The 18,956-nt window shown below is 36.5% G+C and overlaps 1 protein-coding gene across 2 annotated transcripts in view; it reads left to right on the top strand.

Annotated features, from left to right (window-relative positions):
- kdrl (kinase insert domain receptor like) overlaps window positions 1-18,694 on the top strand; it is a 62,758-nt gene extending 44,064 nt beyond the window's left edge. The window contains exons 25-30 of one of the 2 annotated variants that reach the window (XM_038303969.1): window positions 2,148-2,247; window positions 6,209-6,314; window positions 11,191-11,309; window positions 12,258-12,336; window positions 12,767-12,864; window positions 16,252-18,694. In XM_038303969.1, coding sequence (XP_038159897.1) covers window positions 2,148-2,247; window positions 6,209-6,314; window positions 11,191-11,309; window positions 12,258-12,336; window positions 12,767-12,864; window positions 16,252-16,435 — 686 coding nt within the window. In that variant the 3' untranslated portion in view covers window positions 16,436-18,694. The remainder of the gene's footprint in view (window positions 1-2,147; window positions 2,248-6,208; window positions 6,315-11,190; window positions 11,310-12,257; window positions 12,337-12,766; window positions 12,865-16,251) is intronic. The other variant, XM_038303970.1, reaches the window with a different exon arrangement.
- The last annotated feature ends 262 nt before the right edge of the window (window positions 18,695-18,956 follow it).

Here is an 18,956-nt window from a genome sequence, read left to right as displayed (position 1 = left end):
CGGTTATCTCTCTTGCTTGTACACTTTTTTCAACTACATCTTTTCCTTCCCTTCGCCTCTCTATTAATGTGCTTGGACACTGAGCTCTGTGAACAGCCAGCCTCTTTAGCGATGACCTTTTGTGTCTTGCCCTCCTTGTGCAAGGTGTCGATGGTCGTCTTTTGGACAACTGTCAAGTCAGCAGTCTTCCCCATGATTGTGTAGCCTATAGAACTAGACTGAAAGACCATTTAAAGGCTTTTGCAGGTGGTTTGAGTTAATTAGCTGATTAGAGTGTGGCACCAGGGGCCATCAATTTTGAACCTTTTCACAATATTCTAATTTTCTGATATGATGAATTTGAGATTTTCATTTGTTGTCATTTGTAATCATCAAAATTAAACAAAATAAACATCTGAAATATATGAGTTTGTATGTAATGTATGAATATAATATACAAGTTTCACTTTTTAAATGGAATTACTGAAATCAATCTACTTTTTCATGATATTCTAATTTTATGACCAGCACCTGTAATTACATTTGTGACAGTGAGGCGAGAAAAAAAAAATATATTTTTTTTACTGGCAGCACTTCCAAAAAAAATAATTGCTGGGATGTAATGGCGGCCATGTCAAATTCACTATCCCAAGACCCAACCCTTTCTGCACTTACTGGTCAGAAACCATTAAATATTTTTTCCTCAACATATTTCTACCTTATTGACTACAATTCTTAAAAATGTTATCTTTTTTCATCCAAAGATATATATCAGTGTAAAAATAGTTACACTAGTTTTTCTTTTTTTTAACACCAGTTTTATATTTAATTTTTTGCTAAGGTCTGTTTAGAACGATCCAGTCTCTTTTTCTGTGTATTTTTTTAAGTTGATTTATTATTGTTTGTAAAAATTGTCTGAAATAAGTTCCTTTCTATTTATTCAGATAAAAAACAAAAAGTTGTGTAGCTGTCCCCTAGATCCTCCACTGCTTGAGTGCAAAAAAGTCCTTTTTTTTCTTAAAATAAGTGCATTTGTTTTTGAATTGAGGCGATAAAATAGACACTTTGTCAATGGAACAAGACAATTTAGATGTGAAATAATAAAACACATTTGCATTGTCTTATTTAAAGTGCATGTCATCGAATTATTTGGTAATTGTCTAATTATCTAGTAAAAATACTCATTCCATTGAATAATGGAATGAGTATTCAAATTAAGGGTAAATACACTTAATTTAAGAAAATGTTACTTATTTCTAGATCATTTTTCCAGTGTGCAAGTAGTTGATGGCAGTTTTTTTTTTGTGGCTATTTTAATAATAATTTAACTTTACTGGTCTCACACTGGAGAAATTTACCTCTGCATTGAAGCCATCCGCTTGGGGAGCCATTGTGCAGCACCCAGGGAGCAGTGCGGGGTTAAGGGTCTTGCTCAGGGACCCTGGGTGCAGGTTGTGGGGATTGAACCAGGTAGTTGCAACCTTCTTAGAGCATGAGCCCACTGCTCTAACCACTAGGCCAACTCTCCCCCAACCTTCAATTCTCCCATCAACCTTCACCTACTTAAGCCCTTTTAAGCTGCTGCTGGAGTTTTGATCCATGTGAACAAGTCTTGGAACTGAAACATATTTTGAAGAGACACTAAAAATGATTAATGGAGGATTTAAACAAATAAAAATTAAATCTGATATTTCAGTTTATCATGAAATATTAGATATTATATGTCATGTTTTCTCATGGCAGCTTTGGGTTCGAACTCTTATTTCCCACATTGGGGATAAAAAGTAAATAAATTCAGCAGACGTCCCCCCCTTCGAGCTGGTTGAGTGATAAAACAGATGGATTTATGGCGCAGGCTGAATGAGAATAACAGCTCTGTTCTTTTGCTGTATGTAAAAAGCCACAGCTACGTCATGCAACTGTTTCTGATCACAAGTCCTTTATCTTAAAATAGCTCTCAGCCGATCAGTAGTTAATCATGCATTTTCTAAACTCATGCTTACATTTTCTGTTTGATGTCAAGCCACATTATTATTATTAAAACTACGCCATCCAGCCACTCAGTATATCCCATTCATGTATTTCTATAAATTATTCTTTTTAAAGGAAAACAAATGCTGTATGCTAAATGTAATACAGACGTCCTGCTTTTTTTTCCTCCCCCCCAGGTGCCTCTCCATATCCTGGCGTCCAGATTGATGAGGAATTCTGCTGCAGGCTGAAGGAAGGGACCCGGATGAGAGCACCAGATTACGCTCCTTCTGAAATGTGAGAATTTTCTCTTCACTTTTCTTCAGTACAACAGGAAAAAAGGAAGTTTAAGACATGCTGTAAGTCTTTAGGGGGCTTTTAAATAGACATTGAGTTACAATTTTAATAAACAGCAATGATTGAAAGGCATTAAATAAGTTATTTTTCAGATAACAGTAACACATTTTAATGTATACTGGGATTTTAGGTGAAAAACTAATCCTAAGGAAGACATGGGATGTGAAAGGAGAAAGATGTGTTTGAAAAAAAATTAATGAATTGCATTTTGTACTCAGTTTTTTCACTCTAATATACCTTAATGGAATCCAGTCTTTATTAAAAAAGAGAGCCATTGTTTATGGAAAACCATCTGAAATTATGTTTGCAGTTTTCCCTAAAGCCACGCAGAGGGTACAGCAAACAAGTTAAAGAAAATTGTTGGTCAGATAAGACCTAGCCAAACATTTTGGCCTACAAACACATATGTGTGGTGGATATCTACAGAAAGACATCACCTAGAATAGTATCAAATTAAACATAGTGGTGGCAGAATCATAATGTGGATCATGATGAAGACGGGAACATTTTGGAAAAGCATGAAATAGAGTTTTACCATCCAACAGGAAACCGTCAACCGGAGCTACAACTTAATTTACATCAAAACACATCAATTTCCTACAGTCTCAGATGCTCTCCATCCAAACTAAAATATTATTGGGTAGAATATTACCTGAAATACTGGGAACTGATCTGAAATACTAGGAAGATTGAGGCTCTCCTTAATTCATAGCTTATTGTATGTCAATACTTTTACAAGAGCCAAGTAAAACATAAGCAAATTAGTGGATAATTAATCATCCGACTCATACCTCCTGCTAAACATGACTATATTTACAGCAGCAGCCACAGCAACCTATATTTGAACAGGGTCTAATTTCTCCAGTTTACCTGCAGCTTTTTGCCTGTGACGCCTGTAAGAGTCGGCTCTTAATGTTGGACAGGAAACTTTAGCTACTGGTTGCCCATGCAGGCTCTGGGCTTTTGGAGTTCTTTCTGAATAGCAGTGACACACGTGAAATTGAGCATCAGATGGCCACGTGCACAAGTTCAACCAAGTTTCTTTTATAAGCAGAAGTTGGGGGACTTGAAATGAATATATGTTGAAGAGCATGGTCCTCTTCTTTGGTAACGCTGCTGTCAGTCAGCAATGTGTGATGTTGTTTTTTTTTTTTTTTGCAGCCTTAGGATGATGTCTGTGCATATTGCGTCTGCTTTTAATTTAACCTCTAGTTATGTAGAGTGCATTATAATTTTCTTTTCCTAGAACAAAATTATTTATCAGCTTCACAAGAGAAATGATTTGAATATGTAAATGGGAAATGAAACCCAAATTTGAAGATTATTGACAAGAATTTTGTCTGCTTTTAATCTAAAGTGTTGATAAACCTAGTAATCAGGTCAAACAGGGTGCACACTGGTGCAATGGAATTCATTGTGCTGAATTGTGGGGGTTAAATCAGGTCTGGGGACCATGAAGCGTTTCATACCAATTTGAGAATAGAGGAATGTTTAAAAACGCACAACACTAGAAGAGTTTTTAATTAATTTGAGCCTCTGTCGGCATAAATTCCTCCAGACTGTGGTGATGTTATGATCCATCAGAGAGGAATGCGGCGGATGCTTTGGAAAGAGTGGGTGCACAATAAAAGGATGCTCATTTCCCATCACATCCCTAGTCTTTCCTTTACAAAAAACAACTCTGTGTTCAAAAGAATCACCAACATGCAGGGCTGTGTTAGTCATTCTCATTAAGGAGCAGAAAGGAAGTGTGATTTAAACTGTGTTCTGATACATTGTGTGTACTTCCTGCTCAATAAGACATGTACCATCTCATCCAGGAGGGGTGCTATCTGGATGAGCCGGTTAAAACCTGAGAAAATTCAATATTTAAGGGGTTAATAATTAAACCAGAACTTCTCAGATTTAATAAAAATATTCTTTACAATAATTATGATGTAGCAGTAAAATCAAGGTTTTCAAGATTTTCTTCTAAATAGAAATTTGAAATGTGTGCCGCACATTAGTTTTTAAACCCTAATGGGTACCATCCAGTGCAACTGATTACCTTCATTTGTGACATATAAGCTATTATTGTTTAATTTAATGTTGGTACAAACACAGATATCACAGAAAGACTTCAGCAGTTTGTTAGAGATAATTAGTAAAACATTTTGCCCTGTATTTCAAATGCTGTGTTGAGATAACGCTTTGCAGTGGAATTATCATACTGGGAGAATTGGAAAAAAAAAAAAAAAAAACAGGTCTGATTGGAAAAAGATCAAGCTAAATACAAGGCAACCCTGAAGGAAGACTGTAAGAAGCTGCATTAAATCTCAATATAATACCCTGAGATTTGTGTTATATTTCAATAAAATAGGAAAATGCTTAACAGGCTCAAATACTTTTGCAAGGCACTGTATGTTACTAGTTGTCACAGATGAATGGCAGTCAGAGGCAGGCAGTGCATGTAACTGAGACAGGCAGCAGTGGAGCGATGTTTATTATCCTCCACTAAACAAAGGAGGTCAAGGCATAAAGGTTCAAAGCTCCTCACATGGTTAGAGATGCTGACAGCTCAGCAGAGAGCTGGTAGCAGCTGAATGCCTTGAGACCAGGGGAGGATCTAAGATTCTAGCAGATCAGGGCCTTATACTACATGCTATCACACATAAAAATTCCCCCTACATAACATGGGAAGAAATTCATTTACCTGCAAGTTTTTAACTGTGTTTATTCCTCACTTCAATAACAAACTCTGTGGATTTAGGGCTGTTTGATCATTATTTGGCAAAGTTATGAGAGGGAAATAAAATATTTTAGCTACCTGATATATTCCTCTCCCCACCCCCACCCAAAAAAAAAACAACATAGAAAAAATAGAAAAAATGTTTTGAATCTGTCATTATGTTTGAAACATTTATTATTTTATATTTTGAAATAAAAAAATAGTTAAAATAAATATGACTCTTGTTTGATGATCTTTATGAAATGTATTTTCAATTTTTAATTCAAAATGTCTGCATTAGCATTGCTCCAGACATTTTGAATTGAGAAATCTCTCTCAATGGAAAGCAAAACATCTTCAAGCTTGGAAAACAAAGTCCAGGTTTTGGTTTTGAACTTTTTTTGGAATATTTGTAAATTGATAGATAAACATTTAAACAGAAAATAAAGAGGATGATGAAGAGAGGAATAAAGACAATTAAAGACTTTCAGGGGAATTAATTTCTTCCCATGTTATGGAGGGTGAACTGATTATTTCAGGCAGCTGAAATATCCATTCTCTCCTCTCCTCCTCCCAAATCTCTGGGAAATAAAGAGCATTTGTTTCCAAATTCCTCGAAAACGGTTATGTGTGATAGCACATCATATACTAGAAATGTCCTTAATCCAGTAATCTGTCATATTTTACATTGGAACGGGATTCCAGAAAGTCTACTCTCTCTTCTTATTAGGAACTCTTAATTTTTGTGGCCTGCGATCAGCCAGTTTCCATCGTCTTATGTCACCAATGAAAAGTTATAATACACACTACGTGTTGGAAAACTGTTTGGTGACTGACTTTTATTTCTGTCAGGCTAAAGTGACAGAAGTTGGAAAAAGAGCATTCTCTTGATGTTTAACATCTTGGGGAAACATCCAGGGCTGTAGCCCAAGTAGATCCATCCAGGGCTGTAGCCCCCCTAGATCCGCCACTGCTTGAGACACAGCCCAGAAGCTCAGAACCTGTACACTTGTTTCTGTAGAGGAATAAAAGGACCACCAAAACCCTTATGTTCTTCTCCCTCTTCCTAAAAGTGTTACATACCACTTTGCATCAGTCCAAACACACAGTCCCAGGCTTGATTCCTTCAGGAGAATCTGTTCAGTGTGCTGAAAGGTTGAACTTTGTGCTCAGACGTTTCTCCTCTCCTTTTAGATATCAAACCATGCTGGACTGCTGGCAGGGAGAGCCACAGCAGCGACCGACCTTCATTGATCTGGTGGAGAGGCTTGGAGACCTGCTTCAGGCCAGCGTACAACAGGTACAGTACTCTAAACAAACCACTATGTGTACTAGTCTGAGCTTCAAGCTCATGTAGTCCAACTGAGTGAATTAACGGTTATTTAGAAGTTAATGTTCAGTCATCGGCCTGTAGGTCATATCCACTTCAACTTTAAAGGTGTACAATCACGTTATATGCCTATAGCAAAAAGTCCAAAAGCCATTTGATCATAATGAAATACGGATATAAACTCTTATATCCATCCTGGTGGTGTTTTGAGTCTTATTTTTTTTTTAGCTTACCGGTAAATCAAATAGTGGGTGCAATAAACAGGCATAAAGAAATATGCCACTGTCTACTGTAGTACTGCAGAACTATCAGAAAGCCGGATGGCTACAGTTGAGGCAGCTACTTAATAGAGCCCGACTGTCCTGCAATGCATCTCAGTCAATTGACAGGTCAGCATTTTCAAAGACCAATGGACATTGATTAAATAAACTGAAACCCATCCACGACAAATCCGAGTTCTAGTCAATCTTCCCCTGAGCATCCTATCAGAACATGAAGGGAAAAGAAAATTTCCATTTTAACAAACGCAAAAAATGACATATCATTAAGGCAGGAACCAAGCAATCAATCTATCCACGTATCTATCCATTTATAACACTGTTTAAACTTTTGCAGCATCTAGAGTGTCTGACTTCAAAGTACACTAGCATCCAACTTGGACGCTTTTTGACGCTTAAAAAACTCACTGTATAAGTAAGTTTGAGTCTTATCCTTTTAGGAGTCAAATATTTTTGTGTGTTTTTCTCACTGTATATTGGACCTTTCTTCATTATTTTCACACTTCGCAGGGAGGTGCTTACTGGTTTAGCTGTGGTAAGCTGCTTCCTTGTTTACTCCCTCCTGTGCACATGCACAGTATCTTACCTCCTCTGTCATTGCAAACATACTGATAAATTGAGTAAAAACAAGGTGTAAAACACATTAATAACAAATAATACGCCAGCTGGACATGGTATAATTCAGAAAAAAAAAATTTCAGGTTGGAGTAATTGTTGACAGGGAAACTGACTGATTAGAATCATTTTCTGTTTATTAATATAGCTCCTATTTACAAAATTACAAAATATAACTAATCTCAAGGAACTTAAGACATAAGGTACAGAGGCTTTAATTTATTTGTCATATTTTTATTTTCCATTGAGGCTCACAGTCTAGCCTCCACTGGTCAGTAAATCCTGGACAGGTTGCCAGTCCAACCTACAGTAATACAATTCAATTCAGTTTATTTATATAGCGCCAATTCACATCACATGTCATCTCAAGGTGCTTCCTTATAGTAAGTCAGTTTGGTACTGATGGTTGAAATGGGTGTTAAAATGGATGTTGATTAAACACACATACAGAATTGTTTTAGACTGAGCAAAGCAGGCTTAAACCTACTGTCTAGACAGGCCCTTACACCAAAACTATGAAATTATGTTACGTTATGTACTTACGTTGTGTCCTCTGTCTGTTACTCTTCCCAACAGACAGGACCAAATGTTTCTTTGGAGGTATATTAGGGCCTCTCTGTCTGTATATATCCCTTCAGCAATTAAAGAAAATCTTGAGATAATATAAGATGAAAGCTAAAATAATATTTCTGAAATTGCATGCATATAGGAAAACGAGTGCTTATATTGTAGTGCACCATTAAAAGCCCAACATTAAAGACGTGCCGATAACTTTAGGAAAAACTCCTGAGCAGAAATGTACAAAAATTAGAACTGAAAGTATTCTCGTAGTTGTTTTAACTGTGTATAAATGAAATCACTGTCATTTATAGGTATTACTGGACTGCAGTTAATGACGTGTGGCCAGGCGCCATTGCTATGCATTGAGTCAAAACCATGCCATCTTAATGGGACGTGCACATCCAGCTGTCATAAAACTGGTCGCAGCACCTTTATTTTTTTATTACAGTTTTTATAAAATATGGCTCATATTAAAGCTGAAAAAATTGCTGATGACATGATATGTAAACACACATACTCCCCCCAAACATAAATCCATAAGAAGAGTTGGAACTGTTCATTAATGTATTTATGGGTTTACAATGCTATAAAGATGCTTTCTACTTGCTTTAATAGCTCAAGATGTCTAGTCGTGATTATTGTATCACAGTTAAGGCTCTGCTCTGGTCCAGCTTGATTTTTAAATAAACAAACCTTGCATTGTCAGGTTTCCCAGACTGAAGCCCAGATAAAAAGAAAAATGCTTTGGCAGGCTTTCAGCTAACATTTGTTCATAACAGAGCAGGTCAGACATAAACACTAGTGGCAAAAAAATCAAAACACTAGCATGGTCTATCTTGCACAACTAGCTTAAAACATATTTGTTATAAAATATAACAAATATATTACAAAAATATAACAAATTCTTAATATATGAACTCTTTATAAATTCAGCTATTAAACAACTTACTGTGAATATTAAAACCTTGCATTGCATCATTAAACAACCTATAATTAATCAGGTAAAATAATTTGATTTTTCTCATTTAAACAATCTGTATATTGCTTTATTTGTTTCTCTTTTTTTTTTTTACAAATTACATTTCATGTCTATTACATTTTCATTATATTTCAGACAAACCGTCAAAGCCAGTCTCCTGTGTGTCACACTAGAGACACATATCCAATAATACATATCAGTGGTCACTGTATTACTGACTAGATTACAAGTACTAGATACAAGCACTGCATAGTGTTGGAAAAACCTGATGATTGTAGATTCAGAACAAGATGATGCTTGCTGTAAAGGACAAGGAAGGGAACTCTCAGCATTCTTTGAAATGGCATAGCAGCACTTCCCATAAAAAAGAATCACATGCTGAAAAATGCGTAATGCAAGTCATTCTAAATTGTCTGTGTGGACAGTGATCAGAGTCTAAGACTACAGACTTTGTGTTACTGTTAGGGGGATGCTCAATGACCCTAACCTGTAAGAAATGTAACCACAATTATCTATTTGGTTTGCTTACGGTACATAACATTGCTTTAAAGAATGCTTGTGCAAATCCCTTTTTTTTTTCTAAATCTTCTTGTCTACAACATACAGACACACAGAAGTATTTGTAACCATTGCATTTTTTGACATTTTGTCACCCAGAAGCAAATTTATAGCACATTGTTTTATCAGAATCTCAGATAAAAAAACACAGTTGTTGAAGAAACTAAGAAAAATATAGCTACAATTATTTTTAGGTGTTTTTTTTTCCACAAATGAACATCTGGAAAGTGTGGGGTGCATTTGTATTTACTGCCCATTATCATAATGCCCTTCAATGAAATTCAAAAGAAGCAACAAACTGCATTATGAAAACCAAGGAGAGCACCAAAAGTAAAAATGAGAGAGTTAGTTAACAAAACAATATCCCAAAATTTGAAGATATGAACACAGAAAAAGTTTGACACAACTGGACTTTATAAAGCTGATTTCAAAGTATATACAGGAGCATGGGGTAGAGGTTCACATAGAGCTGGAGCTGCAGTGGCTCAGATTAAAGCACATTCAAATGGTGCACTGGCCCTGTCAATGTCCAGATCTCAATCCAGCTGAGAATCTATTGCAAGAGTTGAAAACTAAGATCTGCTGAGGCTCTTTAAAATGGTCTGAGTAGGTAAAACCAACCCAATAACCTGGAAGGTGTTGATTTTATGCATTATTTTCCTTCCACTTTTCAGTTTTTTAAACATTTTTGTTGCAGGATCTATTGTCACATTTCAAGCAAGGTGTTGCAAAGATACAGGAATTTAATTTCTCTCCCTGCATGATGTGAAAAAACAGAAAAGGGCCTGGTGATGAACAGCGCTGCTCAAACTCCATATTAATTGGTTTTGAATTTAAAGGAATAGTACACCCAAAACATGATTAGCCTTCATTTTCTACTCACCCCCATGCTGAACAACACTCTGGAGTACTTTTTTGATATCTCAAATGCATCTGGAGATCTGGGAGGCTTCTTGCTGTCTGCTGACATTCAAATAATGGAGGTCTATGGCGCCCGAGACAGAAAGGTCCACAAAAGTCCACAAAAACGTGTCAATATTCCTCCATACTGCTAGTCCAATGTAATCCAAGTGTCCTGAGTGGGTAGCATCCAGAATTTACTCGAAACGAAGTCATTTAGAACGTTTTAGAGCCTAAACAGTAGTGTATAGGATTTCCTAATAGCGCCCCCATGCGCGCTCACGATTCTACGGAAGCCGGCAGAACAAACCGGAAGGAAGTGCGCATTCAGCGTCTGCTCTGCCGATAATGCAAGCGTAGAAGAAGAAATGTGCTGTTTACCTGTGCAAAGAAAGAAACAACGAAAGAAAAATGTCTGAGGACTTCAGTGTTGAGGAAGAGCATGAGTTCTTTGCCGAGCTGAATGCGCTGGTTTGGTCTGCCGGCTTCCGTAGCGTCGTGAGCGCGCATGGGGGCGCTATTAGGAAATCCTATACACTACTGTTTATGCTCTAAAAACATTCTAAATGACTTCGTTTCGAGTAAATTATGGACGCTACCCACTCAGGACACTTGGAATACATTGGACGAGCAGTATGGAGGAATATTGACACGTTTTTATGGACTTTTATGGACCTTTCTGTCTCGGGCGCCATAGACCTCCATTATTTGAATGTCAGCAGACAGCAAGAAGCCTCCCAGATCTCCAGATGCATTTGAGATATCAAAAAAGTACTCCAGAGTTTTGTTCAGCATGGGGGTGAGTAGAAAATGAAGGCTAATCATGTTTTGGGTGTACTATTCCTTTAATAAGCATGACCCCCGTTAGTTTGGCTTGTCGCCACCAACCTTGAATGTTTTTGTTTGCACAGCACACACAGCACCAGCCATAAATCTACCTCTTGTGTTGATTTAGGAGGGAAAACACTACATACCCATCAACACAGCCCTGCTGGCGAAGGTGAGAGAGCAGACCGAGGAGACTGAGGAGACGTCTTCACGGCCCATCTCCCATCGTGACTCAGGAGGCAATTGGTGAGAACCTGGATTGGCTACTTTACAGGAAAATGAACCCAAAACACTTGTCCCACTCATTGACACAACTGCTTGTCCCAGCTTTAGAAATGGCACAAAATTTTGTACTCGGTTGAAAAATAAAATCTCCAATCGGAAGACTTTATCTTAAAATGTTTCACGTTGACCTTTATTCCTCCCTGGGGATCTTCAGTGACTGATCCGTCTCTAACATGTTGTATATTTTTTATTTGTCTTACGTTTTTGCTTATTCACCAAATTCATGCACAAGCAGCTGTGTGTGTGTGTCCAGCTGCACAGAGCTACATGTCTGGCTGTGCAGGCTTTGTTTTCCTGGCTTGCACCGCTGCTCTCTTCAGGAACCTGCTAAAACACAAACACATCAACCAGCTCTCACACTATTAAACACAAGCAAAGATTATTTGCCTTTTTTTTGTGGTGAAAAATATCTAAAAGCACCTAATGTTTCTGTTATGCTCCCACATAGTTTAGAAAAGATGTTTAGCTACGACTAACACAATGAGGACCTGATAAGAAATGTTCAGATTTGCAGCTCCTGAGCCTTTGCCACTGTTGCTCCCGCCAGGAATCCCCCCCCCCCACCCACCCATCCTAAAAAAAACACAGCGCTGGCGTCAAGATTTAAGTCCACTTATAACAATATTTGTTGAGCTCTTGGGTTTTTACAGCTCCTCCAAGAGTGTTTATTGAGCAGGCGCTGAAAGGCAGTAATGCCAGTCAGGCCAAAAGCAAAAACGGAGCTTCTGTTTAAACTTCTAAGTGTTGAAATACAAAGCAAACAGTGTGTGTTATCAAAGTACAGTGTCATGGATGCTGAAGATTTCTCATGTAAATGATTAGGTTCCCGCAGTTCTGTTGCTGAACTTGACACTTAAATCAAACCAGAACAAAGTCTTAAAGTTGGATATTTCTGCTTCTCGTTCCAAGGAACATAAAGATCCGTCCTGCTAGTGTGAAAACATTTGATGAGATCACCATGGAGAATGGGAAAAATGAAAACCAGGAGGTAAGATACTTAAATTAAGCTCTTTAACTTTAATATAAACTCATTCCTATTAATATTGTTACTTATATTCAAACTGAAGAAATGGTGGAAAGTTTTCAGGTTTTTTTTATTTCAGACTTTAGCTGCTTTGTTTCTGTGTGGTTCTTATAATTGATCCTAAAAGTGAGGGATAAGAAAACAAAAGATGTCTCCAATAAAGTGATTTTTCTTTAAAGAAAATATATATATATTTTTTTATAAACCTACACTACACACAAACAGGTAATTACAGCTACACTGTCCTCCATAGATTTTTAGCAGCTTTATAATGCAACAGACCATAAGTAGATATAAAAAAGGGGAATTTTAATCCTAGGAGCATATTTGGAAGTTGTTTTGTAACAATTTCAGTGGAAATTATTTGTCATCTTTCTATGTTTGTCCTCCTCAGGGTCAATCAGACAGCGGGATGGACCTTTCGTCCGACATGAAGACGCTGATACGATTTGAATCGCTGGCAGGCCGACCTCTGAGCATCATGGCCCTGGCGTACGTAAGATGCAACCTCGCAGTGCCCTTTAAAAGCAGCTAACCAACACAAACACAGACAGCAACCACAATAACCAGCTTGGCAACTGTCCCAATGGGATGGAATGTAGACGCTATAACTTTCATACAAATGCACACACATTAAAAAGTCAGCAGCTTGTTTTCTCTTTTGTCTAAAGCAACTGTGTAGGAGTCAAAAGTGCCAAATAAAGAGATAACTAACAGAGTGGCCATTTTTGCTGTAGCATCTGAAACAACAATCATGCAGTTTTAATCCCCAAATCTTGGTGCATTTTAGATTACTTTAAGATATGTTTTACTTAAAAATCCAATAATGACACATTATCCTGTTGAGACAAAGAGGAAAAAGGAGCTTCAACCTGAATGAAGCAACAGCAATGACTAAGATTTTACTTGTAAGCAGATGTTGATTGGAGCAACATATGGGAAAAAGCTGAAGACAACCTCCGAGGCTTTGAAATTCCCTAACAGCTCACCAAACACCAGAGCCCTATGCTTAGAGTGTCCTTTAAATCTGAAAACGAAACACTGAGAGTTCATTACAGGCCTGCCTGTCCAATCAAGTCCTCAGCCTGGCACAAAAACTTAGACCAAGTATCGAGACAATGATCTATGTTTCATGGGGAGTACTCTCTCACTGGGCAGCCACTCAATCACTGCCATTCTTTGAACTTAAGAGGGTTTACAAGGACCTCCCCTGCAGGAGTAGCCTCTGCATTCATCTGACCTCCCTTCTCTCAGCCAAAAAAAAAAAACACAAAACAAGAAAACTCACAAAATCTAAGTTATTTTAACATCTGCACTCAGTAAAAAAAAAAAAACATGTGTATCCATTCTGCTTTATATTTCTCACCAGAAATGAACCTCTCTTATTCATACTGACAAAAATAACATCAGTGGGTGGTTTGAACTGAAGTTTATTAATCAGAGAAAAATACCAGTATGGCGGTTTGTCCTTCTCCTGCTGAGAACTGACCCTTTGCTGTAAGGAGGGACGCTCTGGAAACCGTAGCAACCTACCAAGACAATAAGACTGAGTTTAATTATAATCTTGAAATGAAGCAAAAAAACAACAACAAGAAAACTGGATGATTAATTACATGAAAAATAAAAGAGGGAGGCTCTTTTCTGCTGATAATGACTCACATAGGATAATATTTAAACAGAAGTGTATAAAACAGGCAAATATGATGAACACCTTCTAAACAAAAAGATTAAGGATGCAAGCAATGTTGTCTGTCCTCACTGATTATTTACCATTTTGAAATATGAAAATCTGCAACATAAAGGTAAAGTTGTCAGATATTTAGAGTTTAAAATGGTATGATTGAAAATTACAGAACTTCAGTTTCATAATACACTTATGATTTCTAAAATAGAATAATTATAATCGTGAAAAGAAATACAATTCTTGTGTACCTATAAAGGCTGAGAATAACTGAAAACTTAACTTATTTTTTATGACTAAGATAAAATGTAATTTGTTTTTTTTCAAAGATTCTAGTTCAGTTGTTAGCAAAAAGAGGGGTATGTGCTGCTCCAGCCAAACCCAAAAACAATAAACATTTACTGCAGGTTAATTTATATTTAGGGTTCTGCTAAAGACAATTTTCATTTCCTGTTAAATGTATTATTAAGTCTTTAAAGTGCAAAAAAAAAAAAAAAATACTTTAACGAAGTTGAGTATCACAAAAGTCAAAATGATTACAATTAATGATCAAGCAGCATCAAACTTTATAATTATGAGACGTTATGCTAAATTAGTTTCTTTATTACCCATGAATAAATCAAAAGGCCATTAATTTCTGTAAAGGAGACCTTTGGTTTGTTTTTGTGTTTGAAAATTGTTAATTCCAGTTGCCCTGCAATGGACTGGCAACCTGTCCAGGGTATAATCCGCCTTTCGCCCATAGACTGCTGGGGATAGACACCAGCCCACTGTGATATTTATGGATAACCGACAGAAGATGGATGGATTTCTCTTAATTAAAAAGAAAATTAATTGGATACTTTATTGACCCTGTAGAATGTTTCTTAGGGTCAAAATGTAGTTTGAACCTTGAATATTTTGGAAGAAAAAGTACATTTATCATAAGTTATTGTTTATCACAGTCATTTTACAGAGTGAAGCAATTAGGGTAGGGAATCAATGAAGAGTTAAGCTTTATTTAATTAATGTTTTATGGCTATATTCCTGATATAATCTGCTTGGATTTAGAAAACAACACCCATATATCTAAAAATCAAGAATAATATTGGAATTACTTTAGCTCACTTTGTGTTCTGAAAGAAAGTTCAAATTTAGACAAGTAATTAATTAGTTGGTGACAGTGGCGCTGGATGTACAGTAGGAGATTACCCAGCAACCAAAGGGATGTCGGTTCAAGCCCTGGCTCTGGCTTTAATGATAATTGAACATCATTGATCTCACAGTGGAGAAATTCTCTTCTGCATTCAACCCTTCCCCTTGGGGAGCAGTGGGCTGCCATTGTGCAGCACCCGGGGAGCAATCTTGCTCAGGGACTAAGTGTGAGGGCTGTGGAGATCAAACCGGGACTTGCAACCTTCTCAGAGCACAAGTGCACTGCTCTAACCACTAGGCCACCAACCCCTTTCAGTGTTTTTGGGCAAGACACTTCACCTGCATTGCTTCTGTCAGCGAGCCCCAGGGCAGCTGTGGCTACAATGTATGTGAAGGACTGAATATAGTGTAAGCGCTTTGGTCTCCTGCTTTGAAAAACAGCACTAAATAAGTACAGACTATTTACCCTTAAAGTAAGAAAGGTTGACTTTATGACAGAACTGTATTTATAAAGTCCAGAGCAAGAAACAAGACTTAATCCGAGTTTAATTAGAAAAAAATAAGGAAATTGACCTGGGAAGTTGAATACAGAATAAATTAGAAAGAATTATTAAATAGAGGAATAAATACTGGGCAGAGTTATCACTGGGATGAGAAACAGCTGAAAATATCTGAAGTAAAAGAAGTGATGTGAGTTACCAGAAGAGATACATAGATGAAAATGAACCCTAAGGAGCAGTACTTAGAAAAAACGCAAAACATGTAGATTAAAGTGAGCAAAGGTACCAGATGGTTAAAATACAACTTTCACTTAGGTCCACGAATAAAAATCCAAACTAAAAATTACAGAAGAAGTGCAACATGCATATAAACTCCTTTTTCGAGTCATCTTCTACTGTTTAGAGGTTTCACTTAAATATATAATTTTTTTTATCTAATTCTCTTCTTAAACTAAGAAAAATATAATAAAAAAAGAGAGCTACTTTTTTGAGAGCTACTTTTTTTTATTTAATGTAATGGCCCTTGTCAGCCATCTTTAACTGAAGGGTCTCTTGTGTTTTCAGGATGAAGGCGGTGAGTAAGAGTAAAGAGTCTGCTCTGAACGACTCAGAGAAGGAGAAGTTTCCGCCCACCGTTCCCCCTCTAGATTTCAGTCTGGACGACTCAGCTCTGGATGCCAGCCTGGAGTGTCACAGTCCTCCACCTGACTACAACTATGTGGTGCGCTACTCCACCCCTCCTGTGTAACCTCCCTTCTGAACCTCTTTGGAATATCTGAGAGCGGAAGCGCCAAGGCCCCCCGGCTTTGTTCTGTTCTGTTGTGACGCCTCTGCGTAATGGTTGGAGAGGAAAACGAGATTCCCTCTTTATGTACTCAGAAGTGACTCAGCTCCGCTGCATTCCCCCTGTGGATCTATGTGGACTGCTGATTCCTGTTTATCCACGTTGGCTTGTGTTAATGCTGCTGGTCTGTTCCAACCTTCACTGGTGTGTCAAAAAGCTAAAAAAAAATGTCCTCAGGTATTTTTCTGATCTACTGTGAAACAAACCATATCGATTTTATCTTTACCCTAGAATATTAAAGGAGCTGTGTAGAGCATTCAATTCAATTCAATTCAGTTTATTTATATAGCCCCAGTTCACAACACAAGTCATCTCAAGGCACTTTTACAGTTCAACCAGATCATACAGTCAAGCATTAAAACACGTTAAACACAGAATGGAGTATATTACAGCTTTAGAATACCTTTCCTAAATGTTTAAAAAGATCTTAAATTAAGGTAATCTTTCACTTATGTAGCATAATCTCAAAAGATTTACAGTTGTTTTTATGATCATGGTAAGTAAAGCCAGGTTGATAACTTGGTCATGTGCTTTACGGATTCATCTGCTTTAAACCTTAATAAAATTAAGAGTTCTTTCATAATTACTCAAACTCCAATTTATATGAGTATTTTATATAAATCAAAACCTGTCTGCATTACTTTAAATGGCATGCTTTCTTGTCGTTCTGCCTAAGAGGAACAAGTGTTTGCGTGAGATTACATTAATATCAGAAGAAAACAGAAGTTATAAGATGCTAAACACTCTGACCCACTAAGAGTAAAAATTATTTTAAAATAATTGGTACACTATTAATTATTTAAGGTTCTTACCTATGTTTCTTCCACAAGTAATAAATTCCATTCAAATAAAGGTCTTATATTTTAAAAAAAAATTTATCAATCAATAGAAGCTTATGCTACTGCATTAGGAGTTTAATTAATTCAAAGGCTTTTTACTAATTTTCACCTAAAGATTACTGTATACTGTTAAGAGAAATAGAAATCCTGTTAAAAATCTCTTTATTATTTTATAAAACAAAAATAGCTCTGCCAACTCAGGTTTAAATAACTTGTTATTTTGTTCTCCAGAGTTTTAAAACTCACAGGTTAAAGAAGGAAACAGGGTCAGATTTAATATAACAGCAAAACATTAACATAACTTATACTGGTGTCAGTTTGGTGTGGATTAAATGCTCTGTTATCGTTTAGTTTGATCTCCTCTTCTTTATTTCTAACCTAAAATATAATTTGGATAAATATGCATATTATTGTCTGCAGATTCATAGGTATACATGTATTTTAGAAAAACGATTCATAGGAATTTGATGCAAAAACGCTACAAAAAGCAAGTTGCAAATTTATTGCAAATGCTGTTACTCATTTTGCTTTACATCCGGATTCAACCATAAACAAAATATTTTGTTTATGTTTCTGTTTCTGTCTCAGATTTCCACCCAGAGAAGGCTATTCTCTGAGCCTGATTTTATTGCTCTATAAAGCTTCTGATTGGGTCAGCAGCAGTTTTCCTGACTGCATATGTTTTTTTTGTTTTGTTTTTTTCTTGCCTCCTAAAGTACTGTGGGGTGAAAGTTTGAGAGGTCACAGACCTGATAAAAATGCAGCTAAGTTGTGTTCAATAACCACTCAAATAAAAAAACTGTATTTGTGAATAGAAATAAATCCATTCCTTTCTAGATGATGTGGGGAACAATGATGCACTGATGCTTTGTATCAAGTATATATATATACATATATATATATTGTATTGTTACCACATTTTTATGAGACAGTGTTGTAGGTTAAAATTTTTACAAAGATTTCAGATGTATTGTTTGTATTTAACTTGTATCTATATAGTAGGAAATTAACATTGACAGTTTGTATTGTGTAATGTTTTTTTTATAATATCCCTGTTGTTCTTAGCTCCAAAGGCAAATCCACTCTATCCAAATAGATAATGACTCATATATTTAGTTATTTAGTTCAGTTTTTCCTTTTTACCATTTCACCTTCACTATAAGATAAAAACTTGATTATATTGCATTTATTGGTTACAAACTACACATAAAGGTTCCTATTATAACTTAAACCCACATGGAGAGTTACAGTTTTTTTTAATGTGATACCAACACTGTTAACCGAGTGCATTAAGTAAATAAGTAAATAAAGATTTATGTATTTATACTGTCGTTAAGTCCTGATTTTATTAATGGAAAATAAATTTATTCCTATGAGACACTTTGTAATGAGATAACAGAAGAAACCGATCACAGATTTGTGATTCAGAAAGTCCAGCCTTCTAGTGGATGTGGAATAGATTTTTTGCCACAAGGAAACAACCAAGTATTACTGACAGACAGGTTCTGTCAAAGGACACAAAGCTGTCTTCTTATCACCTTTAAAGGAAAGTCAGGTCAGAAAGGAATACTCAATGGGTCATTGTC

The sequence above is a fragment of the Cyprinodon tularosa genome, unplaced genomic scaffold (genome assembly GCF_016077235.1).
Source record: "Cyprinodon tularosa strain WSP-4 unplaced genomic scaffold, ASM1607723v1 ctg522, whole genome shotgun sequence".
In the NCBI taxonomy this organism is placed as follows: Eukaryota; Metazoa; Chordata; class Actinopteri; order Cyprinodontiformes; family Cyprinodontidae; genus Cyprinodon; species Cyprinodon tularosa.
The sequence above is the reverse complement of the archived record's forward strand: the minus strand, read 5'-3'. Positions and strand labels throughout refer to the sequence as shown.